This window comes from Ursus americanus, chromosome 3 (genome assembly GCF_024610735.1).
Source record: "Ursus americanus isolate L20-20 chromosome 3, mUrsAme1.1.p, whole genome shotgun sequence".
In the NCBI taxonomy this organism is placed as follows: domain Eukaryota; kingdom Metazoa; phylum Chordata; class Mammalia; order Carnivora; family Ursidae; genus Ursus; species Ursus americanus.
This window is the reverse complement of record NC_142129.1, coordinates 15,206,274-15,229,231: the sequence shown is the minus strand read 5'-3', so window position 1 is coordinate 15,229,231 and position 22,958 is coordinate 15,206,274. Positions and strand designations below refer to the sequence as shown.

Below are 22,958 nucleotides of genomic sequence, written 5' to 3'. Positions count from 1 at the left end.
GTGTACACATAATAAAATACTCAGCCATAAAAATCTTGCCATTTGTGACAACATGGATGGAACTAGAGTACTGTGCTAAGTTGGAGAAAGACATGTACGGCGTGATTTCATTTATATGTGGAATCTAAAAAGTAACAAGAGAATCTAGACTTACAGAACAGATTAGTGGTTGCTAGAAGGGAGTAGAATTTGGGGATAAACTGGATGAAGGAGATTAAGAAGTACAAACTTCCAATTATAAAACAAGGCATGGGGATCTAATATACAGCATGGGGAATATTAATCATTTTGTAAGGTGACAAATTGTAACTAGACTTATTGTGGTGACTGGCAATATACACAAATGTCAATTCATAATGTTATACCTCAAATTTAAAAACTCACACAAAAAAATGAAGTAAAGGCATCAAAATATGAAAGCAAGATGTAAAACTGTCCCTGTTTGCAGAAACATGATCTGATCTACAGAAAATGTTAAAGATGCCACCCAAAACTGCTGGAATAAATGAATTCAGTGAAGTTGCAGGATACAAAATCAATATATAAAAATATGTTGTGTTTCTATTCACTACTAACAGACTTTTAAGAAAAATTAAGATAATGACCCCATTTATAATCGCATTGAAAAAATACCTAGGAATGAATTCAACCAAGGAGGTGAATTATGAGACACTGATGAAAGAAATTGAAGTTATAAATAAATGGAAAGATATTCCATGCTCATGAATTGGAAGAATTAACATTTTTAAATGTCCACACTGCCCAAAGTAATCTACAGATTCAGTACAATCCCTAAAAAAATTCAAATGGAAATTTTTTTCACAGAAATAGAACAATCCTAAAACTTGGATATCTTTTATAAAACCATAAAAGATCCCAAATAGCAAAAGCAATCTTAAGAAAAGCAAAGCTGGAGGCATCATCGTATTTGCTGATTTCAAACTATATTACAAAGCTATAAGAATCGAGACAGTATGGTATTGGCATAAGAACAGGAACACAGATCAATAAAACAGAATAGAGAGCCCAGAAATAAACCCATGTATATGTAGTCAATTAATTTACAGCAAAGGAGCCAAGAATATATAATGGAGAAAGGAGAGTCTCTTCAATAAGGTGTTGGGGAAATTGGACTACTATCTTAAATCATACATAAATATCAACTCAAAATTGATAAAAGGCTTCAACATTAAGACCCCAAATCATAAAACTCCTAGAAGAAACCAGAGGCAGACTTGATGATTTCTTTGGACTTGATACCAAGAGGAAAGGAAACAAAAACAAAAATAACAAGTGGGACTACAAACTAAAAACCTTCTGCACAGCAAAGGAAAACCATCAACAAAATGAAAAGACAACCGACAGAAGGGGAGAAAATATTTATAAATCATGTATTCGGTAAGGGGCTAATATCCAAAATATATAAGGAATTCATACAACTCCGTACCAAAACAAAACAAAAACCCTAAAAATCTCATTGAAAAATGGGTAGAGGAACTGTATTTTTCAAAGACACTCGGTTGGCCAATAGGTGCACGAAAACATACTCAACATCAGTCATCATCAGGAACATGCAAATCACAATTTCAAGGAGCTATCACCTCACACCTGTCTGGATGGCTATTATCAAAAAGACAAGTAATGAGGGGTTGGCAATGATACGGAGAAACGGGAACACCTGTTTCCTGTTGGTGGGAATGTAAGTTGGGATAGCCACTATGAAAACCAGCAGAGAGGTTCCTCAAAACAGGAAAAATAGAACCATGCTGTTATCCAGCAATTCCACTTCTGGGTATTTATCTGAAAGAACTGAAAATACAAATTTGAAGAAAAATATATACTCCCTTGCACATTGAAGCATTATTTACAATAGCCAAGACATGGAAACAACACATGTCCATTGATGGATGAATGGACATAAAGAGTACGGTATACGGAGACAGTGGAACATTATTCAGCCAAAGAAGAAATCCCGGCAGTTGTGACAGCAGGGATGGACCCTGAGGGCATTATGTTAAGTGAAATAAGCCGGACAGAAAAAGACAAATACCATATGATGTCACTTACGCACGGAATCTGAAAAAAAACAAACCCAAACTCACAGACACGGAGAACAGATTGGTGGTGGCCAGAAGCAGGGGGTCTGGGGGGAGGGGCGTGTGCAAAATGGGTGAAGGGTATCAAAAGGTACCAACTTCCAGTTATAAAATAATTCCTGAGGATACAATGTATGGCATGGTGACTGTACTAATACTCTACTGTATGTACAAAAGTAGCTGAGAGAATCTTAATTCTCATCACAAGAAAAATTTGTGATGGATACTAACTACGATGATTATGGTGATCATTTAATATACACATATCTCCAATCATTACTTTATACACCAGAAACTAGCAAGTTATGTGTCAATTATATCTCAATTCTAAAAAGTATATGAATTACCACATTTGGGTACAATGAATATACATGTTCATACATACATACAGTTAGAGATAGTGAAAGAGCTTCATTAAAGTATTTGTGTTTGTGGGACACCTGGGTGGCTCAGTCAGTTAAGCACCCAGCTCTTGATTTTGGCTCGGGTCATGATCTCAGCGTTGTGAGATCGAGCCCCACATCAGACTCCAGGCTCAATGGGAGTCTGACCCTGCCTCTCTCTCACGCTGTCTCTCTGCCCCTCTCCCAGCTTATACTCTCTCTTAAATAAGTCTTAAAAATAAATTTAAAAAATTTATATGTTATCTTAGATAAAATATTAGGTAGTGAAGTTGTAATTCAGATTTGTAATTTTGTGTTTTTAGTGTAGAACAAAATCACATGGAAACCAAATTACTGAAAATGCAATAAATACAAGCCTATTTATGACCCACAAAACATAAAGACCCTTTCCTAGACCAAACTCTAGCCAGACTGCTCTATGCCTCCTCTCACCGGGACCCCAACCTTGGTCCGTAAAAGACCGGAACAAACACTAGTCCTGTTTCTCACAGCTGAAGGCCACATCCCCAAGATCACCCTCAGTTCCCTTTCATGGGCCTGCATGAGAAACTCAAGTCTGTCCCCCAAATTTACTGTTCGTTCCCGTCAACACCTAAAGATAGGACCTTTGTCTGGGTTTCACATGGGCCAAACCCCTCCTTTCCACTTTTTATAATTTTTCACTTCCCTCACTCTACTAGCCCACCCCCCGCTTTTTCCCTGTAAAACGCCAAAGCTGAATTGTTTGCCCTGGGCTCTTTTTCCCTATTGTAATAGTTATTACTGACCAAAATCTGTCCTTGCCCCTTTAGCGTCCAGCTTTACCTTTGACAATATACATGTACAGTTTCTCAGTAAACATATTGCTTATCAGGGGGGCGCCTGGATGGCTCAGTCAGTTAAGCATCTGCCTGCAGCTCAGGTCATGATCCCGGGGTCCTGGGATCGAGTCCCATGTTGGGCTCCCTGCTCAGCGACGAGTCTGCTTCTCCTTCTCCACCTCCCACCCCCACTTATGCTCTCTCGCACTCAAAATTTTTTTAAAATGTTGATTATTAAAAATGACTTATGAAAATATGAAATGGGTATTTTTTCCATTCCCATTAACTTGGGAAGTGCTGTATACAATTTTATTCATTGATTCATTGGGTTTCCATGGAGCTGGTCAGGTATTTGACAGGACAACAAAATCATTGCTTAGCTGGGACAATGCAAGTCAGGCTTTTTGAGACCCCTGAAAAATACGTGTTTGGCTTTCGTCCTTATTTATGGTAGACTTTTTTTCTAGGCAGAAATTTAAATTTTTTATGTAGTTTCTTCCTTTTTCTTTCTGAGGGAAACATTTTCCAGAATTCTAAAATCTCTTTTCACAGGAGTAGACCACAGAAACGTGAGATTAAAGTCTTAGCATAAGCTTGTTCTACCCTGGTCCCACCCACCCCCCCAATTCACTGTATAGCAACCAGAGTGCTCTTTTCCAAATGCAGAACTGATCATGTCACTTATCTGCTTAAAACCCTTAAATTATTTCCCTCCAGTCTTCAGGAAAAACTCCCAAGTCTTCACAGTGCCTATAAGGCACCTTCTCTCCCTGCACTCGGCTCCGTTCTGCTCATCACAGCTAGTTTCTGTTCCTGGAGCACACCCATCTCTGTGGCATCGCCAGGCCCCTGTACCAGCAGCCATCCTACTTGAAATGCGATTTCTCTTTCTTAATTGTCAACTTCCTATATTTCAGGTTTCACCTCCCTTGTCATCTTCCCAGAGAGGTTTTGCCTAAAAAGACCTGTTACCGCTTTCACTTTCATATTACCTCCAAAGCACTTACATAATGTGAAATTATCTTAATTATTTGCATACTGGTAAATTCCCAACTTGAACATCAGTCTCTGGAGAGCGAGAATCTTGTGGTGGTGTGCTGCCCAAAGCTTAAACAATAGGCTTTCCCCAAAAAAGTCCTTGCTGATATCCTCGGTACAAATTACCATGGGTAATTTCAAGGTATGGTGTGACATCAACCAGCTTGCAAAATTGCTTGACAATTTAACAGCTCATTTTCATAAACCAGTGCAGGCCAGCTCCGACCCACCACTGGAACCTCGTCTGGCTTCTTAACTACCAAGAAATTAAACTGAATCAATCAAGGCACAGAGTAAGGGGGCAATAAATGGTGATGAAATGTTGAATTAGAATCAAAGAGCTCTCAATTCTATTCCATCAGATAGAGATTGGAGCTAGTCGAGTCCTTTTTCTGCTGTTCTAACTGCCAAACTGTATGTAGCATTTGCAGACAAGTACTTTGAAGTCGACTTGTTGAATGGGTCATTGTAAGAGGTTCCTAAATGAAGGGCGAAAAGAGGAGAAAGAGGGAGGGAAGGAGGACCAGGAAGAATTAAGCGAAAGTAAAGCTTATCTCCCAGTTGGGGTTTTCCCTGTGGATGGCATGGCCTCTCAGAAGGCTGTCCGCAGGCCAGGTCTGCCGAGTCCTTGCTAGAACTACACTCGTGGCCCCGCACGCAGCTTCAGCCTCTGGGTGGAATCCCGCAATCTTGTTATCCAGTTACGCCTTGTAATCCTGATACACGCTCAAGTTTGAGAACCACGTCCAAGGAAGGCGGACGGATTATCAGCTCACAAGAGTGACACCAAGACCTTCCTGTCTGCTTGGAGCAGCTCACCCCACCCCAAACCCAATCAAATATCCTGGGAGGGAACAGATCTCAGATTCTGACCTCCCGTTCCAAATCTGTTAAGAAAGCAAAATACCCCCATTGCACCATGATTGAAATACTGGACTTAGAAGTACTTTTGTTATTGAGAAATATTTGAATATTTAGCATTTGGCCTTCATTATTAGTGATCACTGCTATTAGGTAACATTTATTGAGTGTTTATTACGTGTCAAATGTTGGGCTAAGTGCTTCCCGCGTATTAATGCGCAGAACAAACCCGTGTGGTGGGTGCTATTATTGATCTTTATCTTACAAATGAAGGGGACAGACAGAGAGGAGTGATGAACTGTAAGAGGTTATATCCTGGCTGCAGGGTGCTAAGCAGATCAGAGCCTCTGGCCCCAGAAGGTCTGGACCCAGTGGGTGATCTTCCCTGATCCACAAAACCACCAAAAGCTGTGTGGCCTCTAGGTTAAATACCCACGAATACCCAAAAAGCATGTTTCACGTGGTGGAAAAACAGAGAGGCAATTTCTACTTAAAGCTCAGAAAATAAACTATACCGTAGCCGGATTATCCAGAAATAGGATTAATATTTTACTTCTGTCTTTCATCACTATGTTCTTCTCAGCACATGGTGAAATCAGTACAAAAAAACTTTGAAAATCACTAGACAAAAGCTTCCCTCTTTTTTCCTTGAGTGGGGGAAAACGTTCCCAAAATAGTTAAAAACAAATGAGTAACAGCCTAGTAGTAGCAAAATGTGTTAAATTATAGGAAATACATGTGACAGTCGGCTCAGCCCACGACAACCCCCTTCCTTTGGAAACTGCAGTTCCCCAGCTGCATTTGTAGGTAACCTCGACTCCCGGCCACAGCCGAGTGAGCTCAGGGATGAACATCCAACCAGACCTGGCTAGTGGGAGCCCCTTTTCAGGGATGGAGAGTGTAACCATGTCTTCTGGCGGCTAGATGTAGGGATCTACGTTTGGGATTCCTGGGATGGCCATGTATACAGGCGAGCACAGCACACTGGTCTGCAGGGAGAGGAGGGGAAAGCCGGAATGCTCAGAAAGGGGAAGGAGTGAGCACAGACCCAGACAGACATGAGGAAGAAAGGGCCTGGGTCCCTATCACCCCCACTGCTTGGATGAGACCTTGCCAGGGCTACCCTCACTCCATCTCTTTAAGTGCAGCCAGCTCAGGTGGATTTCCATTTCTGTGCCCAGTGAAGACAGTGTTCAGCCCCTCCGAGGATAAAGGACCACATAGGTCACCATATCTGCCTCTATTTCCCTCCAGAATCAAGGGTCCAACTGGGAGTCCAGGCCATCCCTGGATTTTATCCCAGCCCGTACTGGTTTGCCCTAGCACTAGACTTATCCTCCCTGCAAGTCCATACTCTGTTTCTCAATTGCACCCCTAGACAGGATCAGGGTTCAAATCCTCTCATTCAACTGCTCAAGCTCCTTGTGTCCTCCATTTTTTTTCCATCTTACTGCAACAATGCCCAGCAAAATCCAAACCCTGCACGCCATGAAATACATGCTATTGACCAACGACAAGCCTGGAAACATTTACTTAGCCTCTTGCCCTACCCAAATTCACCAAACAATGGGAAAACAACCCCTCAAAAACAAAAAACAAACTCATTACATAAACAGAAATCCCCCGTTATATGCTTAATTTGAAGGAACCCAGTGCCTGCTTTTTCCCATCTCCTTTAAACTCATCCCCCTATAGAGACTTGTGGGCTGTACCTGGGATATAAATGGTGCCACCATTGCTCCAATCCGACACAGGGAGCCACTGGTCCCCATCCCCAAAGCACGCATCATCGTGGGGTAGACCTGGAGGGAGGAGCATAGGACGCATCAGTCAGCTTGGGCTCCTACTCTCCCGAGTCCCCTGCCCCTCCTCCCCCAGCCAGGTTTGCCATATATCAAATACCAGATATGCTATACAGGTATGTAGGATATGAAATAGAGGACATCGTGCTCTCAGGCACAGAACTTTGAATTTTTAAGTATCAGAAAAAGAATAAACACTTAGAAATTATCCTTTAAATGACCAAATTCCAAAATATGTTTAATTGAATATTCGAACTATAATTTCAAAGATGTAAGCTCTGGAATCAAACAGAAGACTTCCTTTTTAGCGCTATAAATGAATAAAGTGGTCCTACTGAAAGTAAAGAAAATCCTCCCCAAGGGACGCCTGGGTGGTTCAGTCAGTTAAGCATCCAACCCTTGATTTTGGCCCAGGTCTTGATCTCAGGGTCGTGACACCAGTGTGCAGTCTGCTTAATACTCTCTCTCCCAAGGGGCACCTGGGTGGCTCAGTCGGTTAAGCGTCTTGTCTTCGGCACAGGTCATGATCTCAGGCTCCTGGGATGGAGCCCCAGGTCAGGCTTTCTGCTCACCGGGGAGTCTGCTTCTCCCTCTCCCTCTGTGCACACACGCTCCCATACGCACTCTAATAAAATCTTTACAAAAAAAAAAAAAAAAAAGATCCTCCCTCTCGCTCTGCCCCTCCCACTCATGCTCACACATTCTAATAAATTTTTTTAAAAATTAAAAAAAAAAAAAAGAAAAAAGAAAATCCTCCCCAAATAATGATTCAGTGAAACCTTTAATGCAGTGAAAAGAATTGACAAGCATTCTGGGTACATGCAATATCATTCATGACATTCTTGTTTCAGAATCTTATGACATAGGGACACCTGGCTGGCTTAGTCAGGATAGCACGGGACTCATAATCTCAGAGTACTGAGTTCAAGCCCCATATTGAGTGCAGAGCATGATTTTTAAAAAACAGAATTTTATGACATAATGTACTTTTTAAAAAAGATTTTATTTGAGAGAGAGACAGAGAGAGAGAGAGAGCAGGAGCTGGGAGGAGGTGCAGAGGGAGAAGGAGAAGCAGGTTCCCCGCTGAGCAGGGAGATGGATATGGGAGCTTGGATCCCAGGATCCTGAGATCATGACCTGAGCAGAAGGCAGACACTGCACCGACTGAGCCACCCAGGCGCCCCCACAATCTACTTTCTTTTTTATTTTATTTTATTTTATTTATTTATTTGACAGAGAGAGACAGCCAGCGAGAGAGGGAACACAGGCAGTGGGAGCAGGAGAGGAAGAAGCAGGCTCCCAGTGCATGAGCCCGATGTGGGGCTCGATGCCAGGACTCCGGGATCACGCCCTGAGCCAAAGGCAGACGCCCAACAACTGAGCCAACCAGGCGCCCCCACAATCTACTTTCTTGATGCAACATTCTTACACTTATTATAAGACTTCATTGATCTGTACTTCCTTAATTCTAATTTCTTCTAGGAACTGGCATAATTTTCCCAAGTAAGCAAATAGTACTTAATTTATAGGGAGGATGCTTTACAAAAGAATGGTTTTTCAAAACTTGAGAATTCTCTTAAAGCTATACAATACTTATAGTTTTTAATCCATTCACTAAAGCAAAGCACATAGCCTCTTTACTCGGTCACAATTTGTTAAGCACCATCTGTCAAATGCAAAGTCAAGAGGCTGTCCGGCCTCGGCGGACATGGCTGTATTTTTAAGAGAAGGTCTGGGAGTGGAGTGCCTTTTTCAGGAGTTTTTCTTCTGGAAAATGAGCCTGCTGGCTATAACTGAAAACAATGGATTCAGATGCATGGTGATGACAGCAGAGCAAAGAAAATAAGTCTTTGTTCATGTTTTGACAATTCTGAGTGGCATAATAAAAGAATCATCTTTAGGTACACACCTTTGATTTTTTTTTTAGACAATTATCAAAAAATTACTTAAAAATGAGCTTTTAAATTAATTTATTCCAAAGTATGTGGAGTATTTCAAATGTAACTTAAGCACACTGCATTACACAGATCAAATACGTCGATTCTGTATTTTTTTTATCTTTATGAGGAGAAAAGAATATTTTTCTCTGTGGCTTTAATGGTTTGGACAGGCCATATCTGTAAGCCGAACAGACTTCTAGGTTTCCTGAGATGAAGACAAATGCAGCATCACCTGCGCTCTGCTGGGACTGCCCTCTTTGGGCAAGTGTGCCCCAGGCCCAATGCAGTGGGACCCTTCCCCAGAAGACGAGTGGAAACCCCCACCCACACCCCATCTCCTGACCAGAGAGTTCTGCAAGGCGTCAGTTCTAGTGGCAACAGCACCAGGTCTCATTTGACAGGCAGACCTGAGCACACCGTTAAAACCCACCACACTCTCGCCAAGGACCAAACACAGCCCACTGCAGGCAAGGAGCCAGCCCAGACGACTGGCCTGAGGGACAGAGTAGCCAGAACACAGCAGCAGAGTGCACGCACCACATCCCAGAGACACCTGAAGCGCCAGCCCCGGATGCCATCTGAGCACTTCTTCATAGAGCCCTTACTCTCGGGAGTAGGAAACCACCAGGCTCTTCTACCACAGAAGAGGACAGAGAGTTAGACAACAAACTAAGATGGAGGAATTCCTCCCAAATGAAACAACAAGATAAGCTCAGGGCCACAAATCTAAGTGAAACAGATACATGCAACATGCCTGACGGAGAATCTGAAACAATGATTGTTAAGGATACTCACTGGGCTTTAGAAAAGAATGCAAGACTTCAAGGAGGCCTTACCACAGAGAAAGAGTTAAAGAATCAGTTGGAAATGAAAAATGCAGTAACTGATAATAGAAACAGACTGAATGCACTGAACAAGGCTGGAGAAACAGAGGAATGAAGAAGTGATACAGAGATAAAATAGAAAATAGTGAAGCCGAACAAATGAGAAAAAGAATTATGGACGACAATAGACTTAGGAAACTCAGTGACTCCATCAAATGTTGTAACATCAGTATCCTAGGAGTCCCAGAAGAGGAAGAGAGAGGAAAGTTGGTGAAAATTTACTTGAGGAATTAATAGCTGAAAATTTCCCTGATCTGGGGAGGGAAACAGGCATCCAGATCCAGGAGGCACAGAGAACTCGCATCAAAATCAGCAGCCGGCGAACACCAAGACATACTGCAGTTAACTTTGCAAATACAATGACCAAGAAAAACTCCTAAAAGCAGCAACACAAAAGAAGTCCCTAACTTACAAGGTAAGACCCATAAATCTAGCTGCAGATCTCTCAACAGAAACTTGGCAAGCCAGAAGAGAATGGCATGATATAGTCTAAGTGCTGAATGGGAAAAATCTGCAGCCAAGAATACTGGGTCCTGCAAGGCTGTCATTCAGAATAGAAGGAGAGATAAAGTGTTTCCCAGACGGACAAAAACTAAAGTTCGTGACCACTAAACCAGCCTTCCAAGAAATATTAAAGGGGACTCTGAGTGAAGAGACCAAAAGTAACACAGAAAGCAACAGAGGAAAAACTCCAGAAGCAACCAAAAAACAATTAATAAAATGGTACTAAATGTACGTCAAAAATTACTCTGAATGTAAATGGACTGAATCATCCAATCAAAAGACAGGGTGTCAGAATGGATACAAAAAAACCCCCCATCTATATGTTGCCTACAAGAGACATATTTTAGACCTCAAGACACCTGCAGATTCGAAGTGGGGGAATGGAGAAACATTTATCACGCCAATGAGTGGCAAAAGAAAGAGTAGCAATACTTATGTCGGACAAACTAGATTTTAAACCACAGACTGTAACAAGAGATGACGGGCACTCTGTCATAATAAAGGGGTCTAACCAACAAGAAGATCTAACAATTGAAAATATTTATGCCCCCAAGTGGGAGCACCCAAATATATAAAACAACTACAAGCAAAGGAACTCATTGATAACACAGTAATAGCAGGGGACTCGAACACCTCACTTACATCAAAGGACACGTCATCTAAGAAGAAAATCAACAAGGAAACAATGGCTTTGAATGACACACTGGACCAGATGGACTTAACAGATATATTCAGAACATTCCATCCTAAAGCAGAATACACAGTTTTTTTCAAATGCACGTGGGACATTCTCCAGAATAGATCACATACTACGTCACAATCAGGCCTCAACAAGTTCAAAAAGACTGAGATCATACCATGCGTATTTTCTGGTCCCAATGCTACGAAACTTGAAGTCAACCACAGAAAAAGTATGGGAAGACCACAAATATGTGCAGATTAAACAACAAGCTAGTAAACAATGAATGGGTTAAGCAAGAAATCAAAGAAGGAATTAAAAAAATACATAGAAACAAATGAAAATGAAAAAAAAAAAAAAGTCCAAAACCTTTGGGATACAGCAAAGGCGATCCTGAGAGAGAGATATAGGAATACAGACCTACCTCAAGCGGTAAGAAAACTCTCAGTACACAACCTAACCTTCTACCTAAAGGAGCTAGAAGAAGAAAAATGAAGCCTAGGGCAAGCAGAAGGAGGGAAATAATAAAGATTAGAGTAGAAATAAATGATAAACTAAAAAACAGAACAGGTCGGGGTGCCTGGGTGGCACAGCAGTTGAGTGTCTGCCTTCGGCTTAGGGCGTGATCCCAGCGTTATGGGATTGAGCCCCACATCAGGCTCCTCCGCTATGAGCCTGCTTCTTCCTCTCCCACTCCCCCTGCTTGTGTTCCCTCTCTCGCTGGCTGTCTCTCTCTCTGTTGAATGAATAAAATCTTTAAAAAAAATAAAAATAAAAAAAATAAATAAAAAATAGAACAGGTCAATGAAACAAGCAGCCGGTTCTTTATCGAAAGAGAAGGGACCCAAATAAATAAAATCACAAATGAGAGAGGAGAAATAACAAGCAATACCACAGAAGTACAATCACAAGAGAATATTATGAAAAACTATATGCCAACAAATTGGACAACCAAGAAGAAATGGATAAATTCCTAGAAACATAAAAACTACCAAAATTGAAACAGAAAGAAACAGAAAACTCGAACAGACCAATAGTTCGCAAAGAAATTGAATCAGTAAACAAGTATCTCCCAACAAGCCAAAGTCCAGGGCCAGATGGCTTCACGGGTGAATTCTACCATTTAAAGAAGAGCTAATACCTATTCTTCTCAAACCATTCCAAAAAACAGAAATGGAAGGAAAGCTTCCAATTTCATTCCATGAGACCAACATTATCCTGATAGCAAAACTGGATAAAGACTCCACTAAAAAACTAAACTATAGGCCAATATCCCTGATGAACATGGGTGCAAAAATTCTCAATAAAATACTAGCAAATGGAATCCAGCAACACATTAAAAGAATCATCCACCACTATCAAGTGGGATTTATTCCTGGGCTGCAGGGGTGGTTCAGTATTTGCAAATCAATCAACAGGATACATACACCACGTTAATAAAAGAGTAAGAACCATATGATCCTTTCGACATCCATTCATGATAAAAAAAAAAAAAACCCTCAACAAAGCAGGGTTAGAGGGAACATACCTCAACATAATAAAGGCCATATATGAAAACCCGCAGCTAGTATCATTCTCAATGAGGAAAATTGGAAGCTTTTCCTCTACAGTCAGGAACCAGACAGGAATGTGCACTCTCACACTGTTAGTTAACATAGCACTGGAAGACCTGTGCAATCAGACAACAAAAAGAAATACAAGGCCTCCAAATTGGCAAGGAATAAGTCAAACTTTCACTATCTGCAGATGACATGATATGCTTTATAGAAAACCCACAAGACTCCACACACACACACACAAAAAAAAAACAGGCTAGAACTGTTACACAAATTCAGTAAAGTGGTAGGATACAAAATCAATATAGAGAAGTATGTTGCATTTCTATACACCAATAATGAAGCAGCAGAAAGGGAAATCAAGGAATTGATCCCATTTTCAATTGCACCAAAAACCATTAGATACCTAGGAATAAACCTAACCAAAGAGGTGGAAGGCCTGTACTCTGAAAACTATAAAACACTGGCCAAAGAAATTGAAGATGACACAAAGAAATGGAAAAATATTTCATGCTCATGGATTAGAAGAACAAATATTGTTGAAATGCCTATATTACCCAAAGCAATCTACACATTTAATGCAATCCCTATTAAAATACCACAAGTATTTTTCACAAAGCTAGACGAAATAATCCTAAAATTTGTATGGAACCACAAACCCTAAATAGCCAAAGCAATCTTGAAAAAGAAAACCAAAGCTGGAGGCATCACAACTGTGGACTTCAAGCTTTATTACAAAGCTGTAGTGATCAAGACAGTATGGTGCTGGCACAAAAAAAGACACATAGAGCCATGGAACAGAATAGAGAGCCCGGAAATGAACCTACAACTATATGATCAATTAATCTTTGATGAAGCAGAAGAGACTATACGTTTGAAAAAAAAGATCATCTCTTCAACAAATAGCGTAGGGAAAACTGGACAGCAACATGCACAAGAGTGAAACTGGACCACTTTCTTACACCATACACAAAAATAAATTCAGGGGGCCTGGGTAGTGCAGTCGTTAAGCGTCTGCCTTCGGCTCAGGGCGTGATCCCGGCGTTCCGGGATCGAGTCCCACATCGGGCTCCTCCGCTGGGAGCCTGCTTCTTCCTCTCCCACTCCCCCTGCTGTGTTCCCTCTCTCGCTGGCTGTCTGTCTGTCACATAAATAAATAAAATCTTTAAAAAAAATAAATAAATTCAACGTGTGAGACAGGAAACCATTAAAATCCTGAAGAACACAGGCAGTCACTACTCTGACATCGACCATATCAACTTCTTGCTAGACGTGTCCCCTGAGGCAAGGGAACCAAAAGCAAAAATAAAATATTGGGACTACATCAAAATAAAAAGCTTCTGCACAGCAAAGGAAACAACTGACCAAACTAAAAGGCAACCTTTGGAATGGGAGAAGACATTTGCCAATGACGTACCTGATAAAGACTTAGTATCCAAAAGATACAAAGAATTTACCAAGCTCTACACCCAAAACAAAATAATCCAGTTAAAAATGGGGAGAATAGACATTTTTCCAAAGACATGCAGATGGCCAACAGATACATGAAAAGATGCTTAACAACAGTCGTCAGTGAAATGCAAATCATGACCACAGCGAGATCCCACCTCACACCTGACAAAGCGGCTAAAATTAACACAGGAAACAACAGATGTTGGGGAGGATGCAGATAAAGGGGAACCCTCCTACAGTGTTGTTGGGAACGCAAACTGGTGCAGCCATTCTGGAAACTTCCGGCAAGTATGGAGATTCCTCAAAACTATGACCCAGCAATTGCACTGCTAGATATTTACCCAAAGAATACAAAAATACTAATTTGAAGGGACACGTGCACCCCAATGTTTATAGCAGCAATGTCCACAATAGCCAAATTATGGAAGGAGCCCAAAGTTCCGGTGACTAATGAATAAAGAAGGTGTGGTATAGATCTATAATGGAAAATTATTCAGCCATGAAGAAGAATGAAATCTTGCCATCTGCAGGGACATGGATGGAGCTAAAAGATTACGCTAAACGAAATCAGTCAGAGAAAGAAATACTGTATGATTTCACTCATATATGGAATTTAAGAAACACAACAAATGAACATGGGGGCGGGGGAAGAGGCAAACCAAGAAATAGACTCTTAACTATAGAGGACACGCTGACAGTTCCAGAGGGGAGGGGTGGGGGGATGAGGGAAACAGGTGATGGGAATGAAGAAGGGCACTTGTTGTGATGAGCACTGGGTGCTGCATGGAAGTGTGGAATCTATTATACACCTGAAACTAATAGTAGATGGCATGTTAAGTAGAATTTAAATAAAAACTTGGGAAATAAAAGGAAAATGAGCGCAGCTTTACCCGTCTCTGTAGGGCCACTTTCCCTAGCTCAATGAAGGACAAAACCAATTAAAATACTGTCAAGTTTTCTGTTCACACACTACTTCTAGGAAAACTAGCCCTTTAAGGTGGGTGTCTAGGAGGAAATTCTGTAGCTCCTTCAGGCAGTGCCTTGCATACAGATGTACCAATTCCATAAATTCATAGAGTATCACTCAAATTTAGGCTATTAGATTCAAACTTAAGCTACATGTGGCAAGTCTCAGATGCAGGGGAACAGCATGGTGCTGGGACAAGGAGTTGGATTTTTACATGCACGCCTGTGTCCGAGACAAGCAGGGCTTCGACTTCCGCTCAGACGCTGGCTTTCACTAGACTCTATGGAGCAGAGGAAACCGCCAAAGCTCCTGGCATCCTTTTCTTGGGGTATTTTTATTTTTTTGAAAAGATTTTATTTGACAGAGAGAGACAGCGAGAGAGGGAACACAAGCCGGGGGAGTGGGTGAGGGAGAAGCAGGCTTCCAGCAGAGGAGCCGGATGTGGGGCTCGATCCCAGGACCCTGGGATCACGCCCTGAGCCAAAGGCAGACGCTTAACGACTGAGCCACCCAGGAGCCCCTTTTCTTGGGGCATTTTTAGAAAATCGTCAGAAGTCAGCAGAAGCTAGGGATGTACTGTCAATGGACAGACACCCTAAGCGGCTGGCCCTGCACCTCCCGGCGTGACCAGCCCACCACGGACCTCAGCAGTGTAAACGTAGATGGTGTTGAAGTTGGCCGCCACCAAAGCCCGCAGCATGAAGAGGAAGCCAGTCAGGCCCGCGCTGCGGAAGGAGAGGCACAGAAGTCAGGAAGGGCAGCCTGGAGGGCCTTCCACGGCCTAGACAGCTGCTCCCGTCACACAGCTTCGCATCGCAGACCCTAACACGCGCCCACAGATAACCAGGTCCCGGGGAGGTGCTGCTTCTCACCCGGCCTGTGGGGTCCTGAAGTAAATGCTGGACCCCAACCTTCCTCCCAACTCCCTGTCTGTCCTTCCCGCTCCCCCAAGTGTGCCATTCCAGCCTGGTCCCCCAGATGAGCACACCTTCTGCTACCACACTCCAAAAATGACGCAGTTTGCAGAATGATATTACAATGGAGGGCATTCTCGGATCCCAAGTGAAGAGTGAAATGAATTTGTACACCACAGGTGGGTTACCTATTTCCCTGAACTATCTTAACAACCATCCAGATAATTTGGTAAACAACTAGAGTCCCGACGTTCCTCGAAGCTTTGCATAAAGGTCCCAAATAGCTTGGTGGGTGGGGCGTGCGGGCCGGCGCCTGCGTCCTGGGAGAGCGGAGGCGGGGCCAGGTCAGGGGAAGATGGAAGGGGAGTGGTGGGTACCGGGAAAGACCACTCCAGTCACACCAGCAGCCCCTTCACTACTCCCCTAGTGAAAGGGACTTGCTCCGATGCCCACTGAACACTATGGGTCAGGAAACCGCAACTTCAATCCACTGCACAAACCTCGATTATTTTGAAGCAACCAGAGAGAAAATACCTTGATGTGCAAATGTTGAGGAGAAGGAAGAATAAGGCCGTGCAGCCCATGGTGATGGAAAGGCTCAGCCGTCTTCCCAGGAAATTAATGCCCAGGATATTGAAAGGATTCACTAGAAAACAAGCGACAATGACAATTTCTGAAACCTTGAAAGCAAGTGGCTTTTACCAATATTGGCCAGGATTCCTCATTGTCGTTTCAGAAAAGGCAACTATGCAAACCCCATGAGGATTCCAGCCAAAACCCGGGCCCATGGTCCTCCACCTCATGACTCCCCATGCTTCTTCCTCGGGGGTCCAAGAACGACAAGCACCGGTGTGTATATAAAGGCTCTTTTATGCCCAAGATGATTGTAACATGCAGGTCTGTTGTCAATTGCAAACCCGCTAGCTCTGTATTTTAAATGGTTTATACTGTTTGTCATCAAATTCACAGGGCCACTGATTTTTAAGTACTATTATTTTATGTCTACTAAAATGCAAACTGTGCTGCAAATTGAAATCTAAGGAGCCATTGTAAGACACCTCTCAATTTCAGAGGCGTCCAAGGGGGGGGTGTGTGTGCATCTTAGAATTGATAGAATATAGTAATTCAAAGATCTACCCCTCCAGACTCTGTCCCACACCGATCTGCATTGCAGACGCGTGAGCGAGGAAGGTGTGGGGACTTGGTCCGCACTACCTGTCTAGGACGCACTAGCCTGTCTAGGACAGGCTCCCCCACCCCAAACAGACAGGGACCCAAAACACCGAGGTGGACATTTACAAGCAATTTCGCCAATGGTGCTGATGATCATGGTCCGGTAGTCGGAGGGAGCAAACATGTGGCAGTGGCAGGGACTGTGGCTCTCCTCCGTGTCCGGCAGGGTTACGGCCACCTCGGACTCGGCTTCGGACTCCGACCGGGAGCCGCACACCAGGTCCCGCTCCAGCAGCTCGGCGCTGGCCAGGATGACCCCGTAGTAGGCGAAAGAGATTCCCAGCCTGCAGGGGAACGAAGCCGCTCATTAGCACAGCTGCCGCCAGCGTGAAGGAGGGGCAGAGCCAGCAGAGGTGGGGAGGAGCGGGGAGAAGGGGGACAGTGGTGGGGTGGGAGGCACGAGGTGGGGAGGGCGCCAAAGGCTGGGCGCACCGATCCTGGGGAGCCCGGGTGGAAAAGGGATTTGCAAGTGCAGCCTGGGGCCGGATCCGGGAGGACCCCGCAGCCGGTGAAGGCAATCTGAAGCTTGGACTCACTTTCTATCTCCGCTCTAACCAAGTAGCACAAGCTCGGTGGCTTCAAACAACACACATTTATTTTCTCCGTGTTGTAGGCCAGAAGTTGTGTGTGTCTGGCTGATTTCTCTGCTGGGAGGCTCCCCAGGCAGAAATGCAAGCGTAGGCAGGGCCGCCAGCCTTGCTGGGGGAGGCGGCAGAATCTTTCCAGATCCCGGGCAGAATTCAGCTCCGTGGGGCTGGACAATGCATCTCCATCCCCTTGCTACTGTTGACCAGTGGCTCTCAGTTTCTACAGGCTTCCTTCCTTCTGTCTTCACAGCCAGGGACGCTGCAGCCGGTCCTTCTGCTCCGGAATTTCTCCTCCCCGCCTCACCTCGCGCTTTCCCTTCTGCCCCGTCTCTTTCCCAGCTGGAGCAGTCTCTCTACTTTTAAAGACTCAGTGATTGGATTGGGCCCACCTGCTTAACCCAGGATACCCTCTGCATTTTAAGGCCCAGAACCTTAATTACATCTAAACAGTCCCTTCACACCAGCACCCAAGTTAGTGTGTGATTAAATCAACAGGAGTTGGTAATCTTGGCGGGGCGGGGGGGGGGGGGGGGGGGGGAGAGGGTCATCGTTAGAATTCTGCCTATCCCAAAGTGTCTTTAGTGGGCCCCAGGAGCCGCGGGAGTTTTTGCTTTTGCTTTATATCTACTTGCTGTCTTTTTTCTGTTTATTCTTTAATAAATATTTGTGTTGAGATAAAATTAGAATAACGTACAGAAAAGTTCATGTGTCAAAGTCAAGGAAAGAAATATCAGCTCCCAGAAATTCCACTGGTGCCCTTCTTAGTTTCACAGAACCGGTTGCAGAAGCCAGCTGTAACCGGGTTTAGGGAAAACCCCGGCAAATCGACAATGTTCTGGGTATCAGCTGGTACTGGTGAGATGATTGTTAAACTTGTCTATTAATTATAGGAGTGAGATCATCTAAGAAAATGTCCTCAAGTACTTGAGACTCTTAATGAAGTATCTGGGGATGAAATGTCACGGAGCCTGGGCTTGCTTGAACGTATGTCAGCACAGGAAAACGCAGCCGAAGCAAATATGAGCGACTATCAGTGACTGTCAGATGTGGGTGATGGACCAATCAGAGGTCATCATAGCATCCTCTACTTTTGTGTGCATTTGAAAATTTTCATAACAAAGTATCAAAAAAACCCCAATAATTACAATACTTCCCCTTGTTGTTAAAGTAACTTTAGTTCCGTGCGCCTGGGTGGCTCAGTCGGTTAAGTGTCTGCCTTCAGCTCAGGTCATGATCTCAGGGTCCTGGGATCAAGCCCTGCATGGGGAGGGGGGGTCCTTGCTCTGAGGGGGGTTCCTTCCTGCGGGGGGAGTCCTTGCTCAGCGGGGAGCCTACTTCTCCCCCTCCTACTGCTGCTCTCCCTGCTTGTGCTCTCTCTCTCTCTCAAATAAATAAGTAAAATCTTTTTTAAAAAATAAAGTAGCTTTAGTTCAGTTTCCAAATATTAAGAGTATTTTAAAAATTAGGGGCGCCTGGGTGGCACAGCGGTTAAGCGTCTGCCTTCGGCTCAGGGCATGATCCCGGCGTTATGGGATCGAGCCCCACATCAGGCTCCTCCGTTATGAGCCTGCTTCTTCCTCTCCCACTCTCCCTGCTTGTGTTCCCTCTCTCGCTGGCTGTCTCTATCTCTGTCGAATAAATAAATAAAATCTTAAAAAAAAAAAAAGAGTATTTTAAAAATTAAAGTCTTAAGAGGCAACATACCAGCCTATTAATAGTGATTTTATCTGAGAAAGGCAGATAGACACTTTCCTGAATTTAAACACTATAGATAAGTTTGGCCTGCTTTCTATCTTTATATAAATGGAATCACGTAACATGTATCTGTGTGTCTGGCTCCCTTTGCTCATTATGATGTTTGTAAGATTCAACCATGTTGATGTAGGTAACCAGTTTTCTCCTTCCCATCATTGTATAGTATCCCATTTCGTGAAGGCAATACAATGTATCCATCATACTGTGAATGGACATGAGGGTGGTTTAGAGTTTGGGGCTGTTACAAATAAAATAATGCTTTGGACATTCGTGCAAATGTGTTTTGGTAAACATACGTATGCGTTTGTGTTGGGTTTAAATCTACAAACGGAATCACTGAGTCATAGGCTATGCGTATTTTCAACTGTGATAAATACCTCTAAACAGTTTTCCAAAGTGGTTTTAATTTGAACTCCGGTCAGCAGTGCGTGAGACTTCCGGTGACTTTACATTCTGCCTAACACTTGGTATAGTTAATCTAATTGGTTAGTTAATTGGTATAGTTAATTTAATTTTACCCATTCCAGTGGATTTGTAACAGTGTCTCATTGGTCTTAATTTGCATTTCCCTGGTGACTTTAAGGTTGAACATGTTTTCATATATTTATTTGATACAATTTTTGGTCAAGTGCCAGTTCAAGTCTCTTGCCTGTTTCTCTACTGGTTTGTGTATCCTTTTCTTGTTGGAAAAAAATCATATATATAATTTTATATATATCTATAGCTGCATATATATAAAAATTTATTGGGTTTGTATTCTAGAAATTTCTTCTCCCGGTTGGTAACCTTACATTTCGGATTCTTCATGATACCTCATGGCACAGATTTCCTAATTTAATGTAGTAGCACTTTTTGTATCTTGTTTAGAATATCTGTGTGTACTCAAAGTCGCAGCTGCAGAGAAGTGGGACACAAAGAAAACCAGCAGAGTCTATTCCATTGAATTTGATTATTGGTGGCTTCAAAGGCTCGCTTTCTGTCACATGGTGGGGGAAAAGGCCAGATTACAAAAGGTTAGAAAGTGAGCTCACGTGAAAAATAAAAATCTAGTCCTAGATAATTTCTTTCTCCTTTAAAAAAAAAATGGTTTATTTATTGGTTGGTTGGTGCTGGTAGCAGAAAGATAAGACATATCTGGAGTCGGCATTGTGGTTTTACTCCCCACTGGCACGAAATGGATTTACTTAAGTCGGCTCTGTGTTTATTGAAAAGTCATTTTGAAATATTTACATTCTTACCATATGACCCAGATCTGTAACGTGGTCCGTAAATATTTAGCATCCAATAGGTCTGCAAATCTTCCCCTTTTCTCCTGGGGTAGTGAAAAGGGACAAGCAGATTAGATTTAGTGGCTTACGGACTCGCAGAGGTTTCTGTAGTATGTTAGAGAACAGAAAATAAGAACAGTGTGGGAATGTAATGGGGCATGTAATGGGGCTCCCATGAGTGCTCCTCACCCAGCCCACAGATCACTGCTTCTGCTCATCCATCTCGGCCAGTCAGTCTTTGCATGCTTTTAATTATCATTGGCAAGGACCAGGCCGTTGAATTGAAGATTCTAATGCTTTCTCTCTTCCTCTTCTCACCAGTGCTGGTGAGCAGTGGGGTGAAGCACAGAAAATAGGAGGATACAAAAAAAGCATAACCATAAAACTGATGGGAGATTCATTTAAACTTCATATTAAAATGGAAACCCTAGTATTGGAAAAGAGCACGAGAATTGTGTGACGAGAAGAACGGCATACACTGGAAAGAGGATAGAATGCCTGATTTCTTTTTGTGTCTTTAGGGTAATTAGCAAAAGCTCTTTTCCATAGTCAGTGTTTATTTAATATTTTGGAGAAACATAAATAAGGATGGGTTATATATGATTGAGCAGTGACAGATTTTTATTTAAAGCTAGAAACGTAAAAAAATAAATAAAGCCAAGAACACTTTTTGTGTGTGTCGGGGTGGGGGTGCTCAGTTGAAAACCAGCTATTCTTTTCTCACAAATAGACCTGGAATTACATTTTCCCTCTAAACAGACCAGGAGTATGACCCTAGGTGTCCTGGATTTTGTTGTCACAAAAAGTTAAGGCTTGAAGAAACTTGCTCCAGTGACTTTGTTTTTAAGTGATCTCTACACCTAAGGTGGGGTTCGAATTTACAACCCCTAGATCAAGAGTCGCAGGCTCCACCAACTGAACCAGCCAGGCACCCTGCTGATCTAATGACTTTTAGGCTCAGCTCCTAGAGGTCACTTTGGGCAGAGGGTAGCAACGGACAGTCCCCTGTCATTGCTTTCCATATTGGGGCTCTGGCTAGTCATCCCTGGAAAACGTCTGAACTAGTCCTAGCCTCCCACTTTCCGATACAGATTACATGACCCAGAGTGGTTAAGTGACTTGCCCAGGGTCACACAGCTGTTTGGAGGCACAGCCAGCCTGGTGTCAAGTCTCTTACACACTAGTCCTGAGTCTTGCCCATCTACCTCCCTGACATGCCCCCTGAGTTTAGATGTGACCATGGTCCCCCTCAGCACCCCGAGTGTAACTGGAGATTCAGAGCACTGAGTCTGCAGTGAATCACAATGAATCATAAATTATATTCAAAGAAATGATGCGGTCATGAACTTTGACTACAATCCAAATTGGTGGACTCATTAGTCATCCGCGGTGTGGCCCGTCCTCCACCGGTCCCCAGAGCCTCTCCTCTCCGTGTCTGCGCAGTGACGCCGCAGAGGCTGCTCTGTGCGTCCACCTTGTCCAGCCTGTCGCCGTGGCACTCTGATGGCGCCAGCGTGACCAAATGCACTGCACATTCCTGCTTCTGCTCTCGGCTCGCACCACTCCTCCTCCTTCCTCCCCTGAGGCTGCCTCTCCTTTTAGTGCTCAATCAGCGCCTCAACCATCCCCTCAAGGCGGCTCCACAGCCCTGGCGCGTGCTCAGCTCTCTTGTCTGATCCTACACGCTGTTGCCTGCGCCACACCTGCTCTACCATCTGGCTGCTTTGTTAGGGCTTCTCTGCTGTGTGAGCCTCGTCTCACTAAGCCGACCGCAGAAATCTTGATCATCGATCAAGAAACTTGAAGCCGGAGTCTATGGCTTATAGGTCTGGATTCACAGGGCCTCGCGCAAGAGACAATCGTGGAGAAGGACAAGACCATGCGATGGGCATGTGGATGGAAGCTGCAAGCTGAAGGCGACGGGAGGAACGCAGGACGAAGAGGAAGGGGGAGAAAGGAGAAGGATGCAAGAGGGAGGATGGGGATTGCGGAGAGAAGATGGAGACTAGACGGGGGTGGAGGAGGGAGGGTGGTTGTTATGGGAATTGAGTCTCCCTGATTTAGCACAGTAACAATACTTCATAATATATTTGAAAGTTGTTAAGAGAGTCCCTCTTAGGGGCGCCTGGGTGGCGCAGTGGTTGGGCGTCTGCCTTCGGCTCAGGGCGTGATCCCGGCGTTCTGGGATCGAGCCCCACATCAGGCTCCTCGGCTGTGA

The 22,958-nt window shown here is 43.6% G+C and overlaps 1 protein-coding gene across 5 annotated transcripts in view; it reads right to left on the bottom strand.

Moving 5' to 3' along the window:
* Positions 1–22,958, bottom strand: part of SVOPL (SVOP like) — an 84,813-nt gene that overhangs the window by 20,209 nt on the left and 41,646 nt on the right. For 3 of the 5 annotated variants that reach the window (XM_087860800.1, XM_045792563.2, XM_045792562.2), the window contains 5 exons: positions 20,711–20,784; positions 17,197–17,414; positions 16,432–16,543; positions 15,627–15,708; positions 6,912–7,001 (listed from right to left, as the gene is read on the bottom strand). In XM_087860800.1, the coding sequence (XP_087716926.1) occupies positions 6,912–7,001; positions 15,627–15,708; positions 16,432–16,543; positions 17,197–17,414; positions 20,711–20,784 (576 nt within the window). Of the gene's footprint in view, positions 1–3,926; positions 6,189–6,911; positions 7,002–15,626; positions 15,709–16,431; positions 16,544–17,196; positions 17,415–20,710; positions 20,785–22,958 lie in introns of those variants that run through there. The other 2 variants (XM_087860801.1, XR_015723807.1) reach the window with 2 other exon arrangements.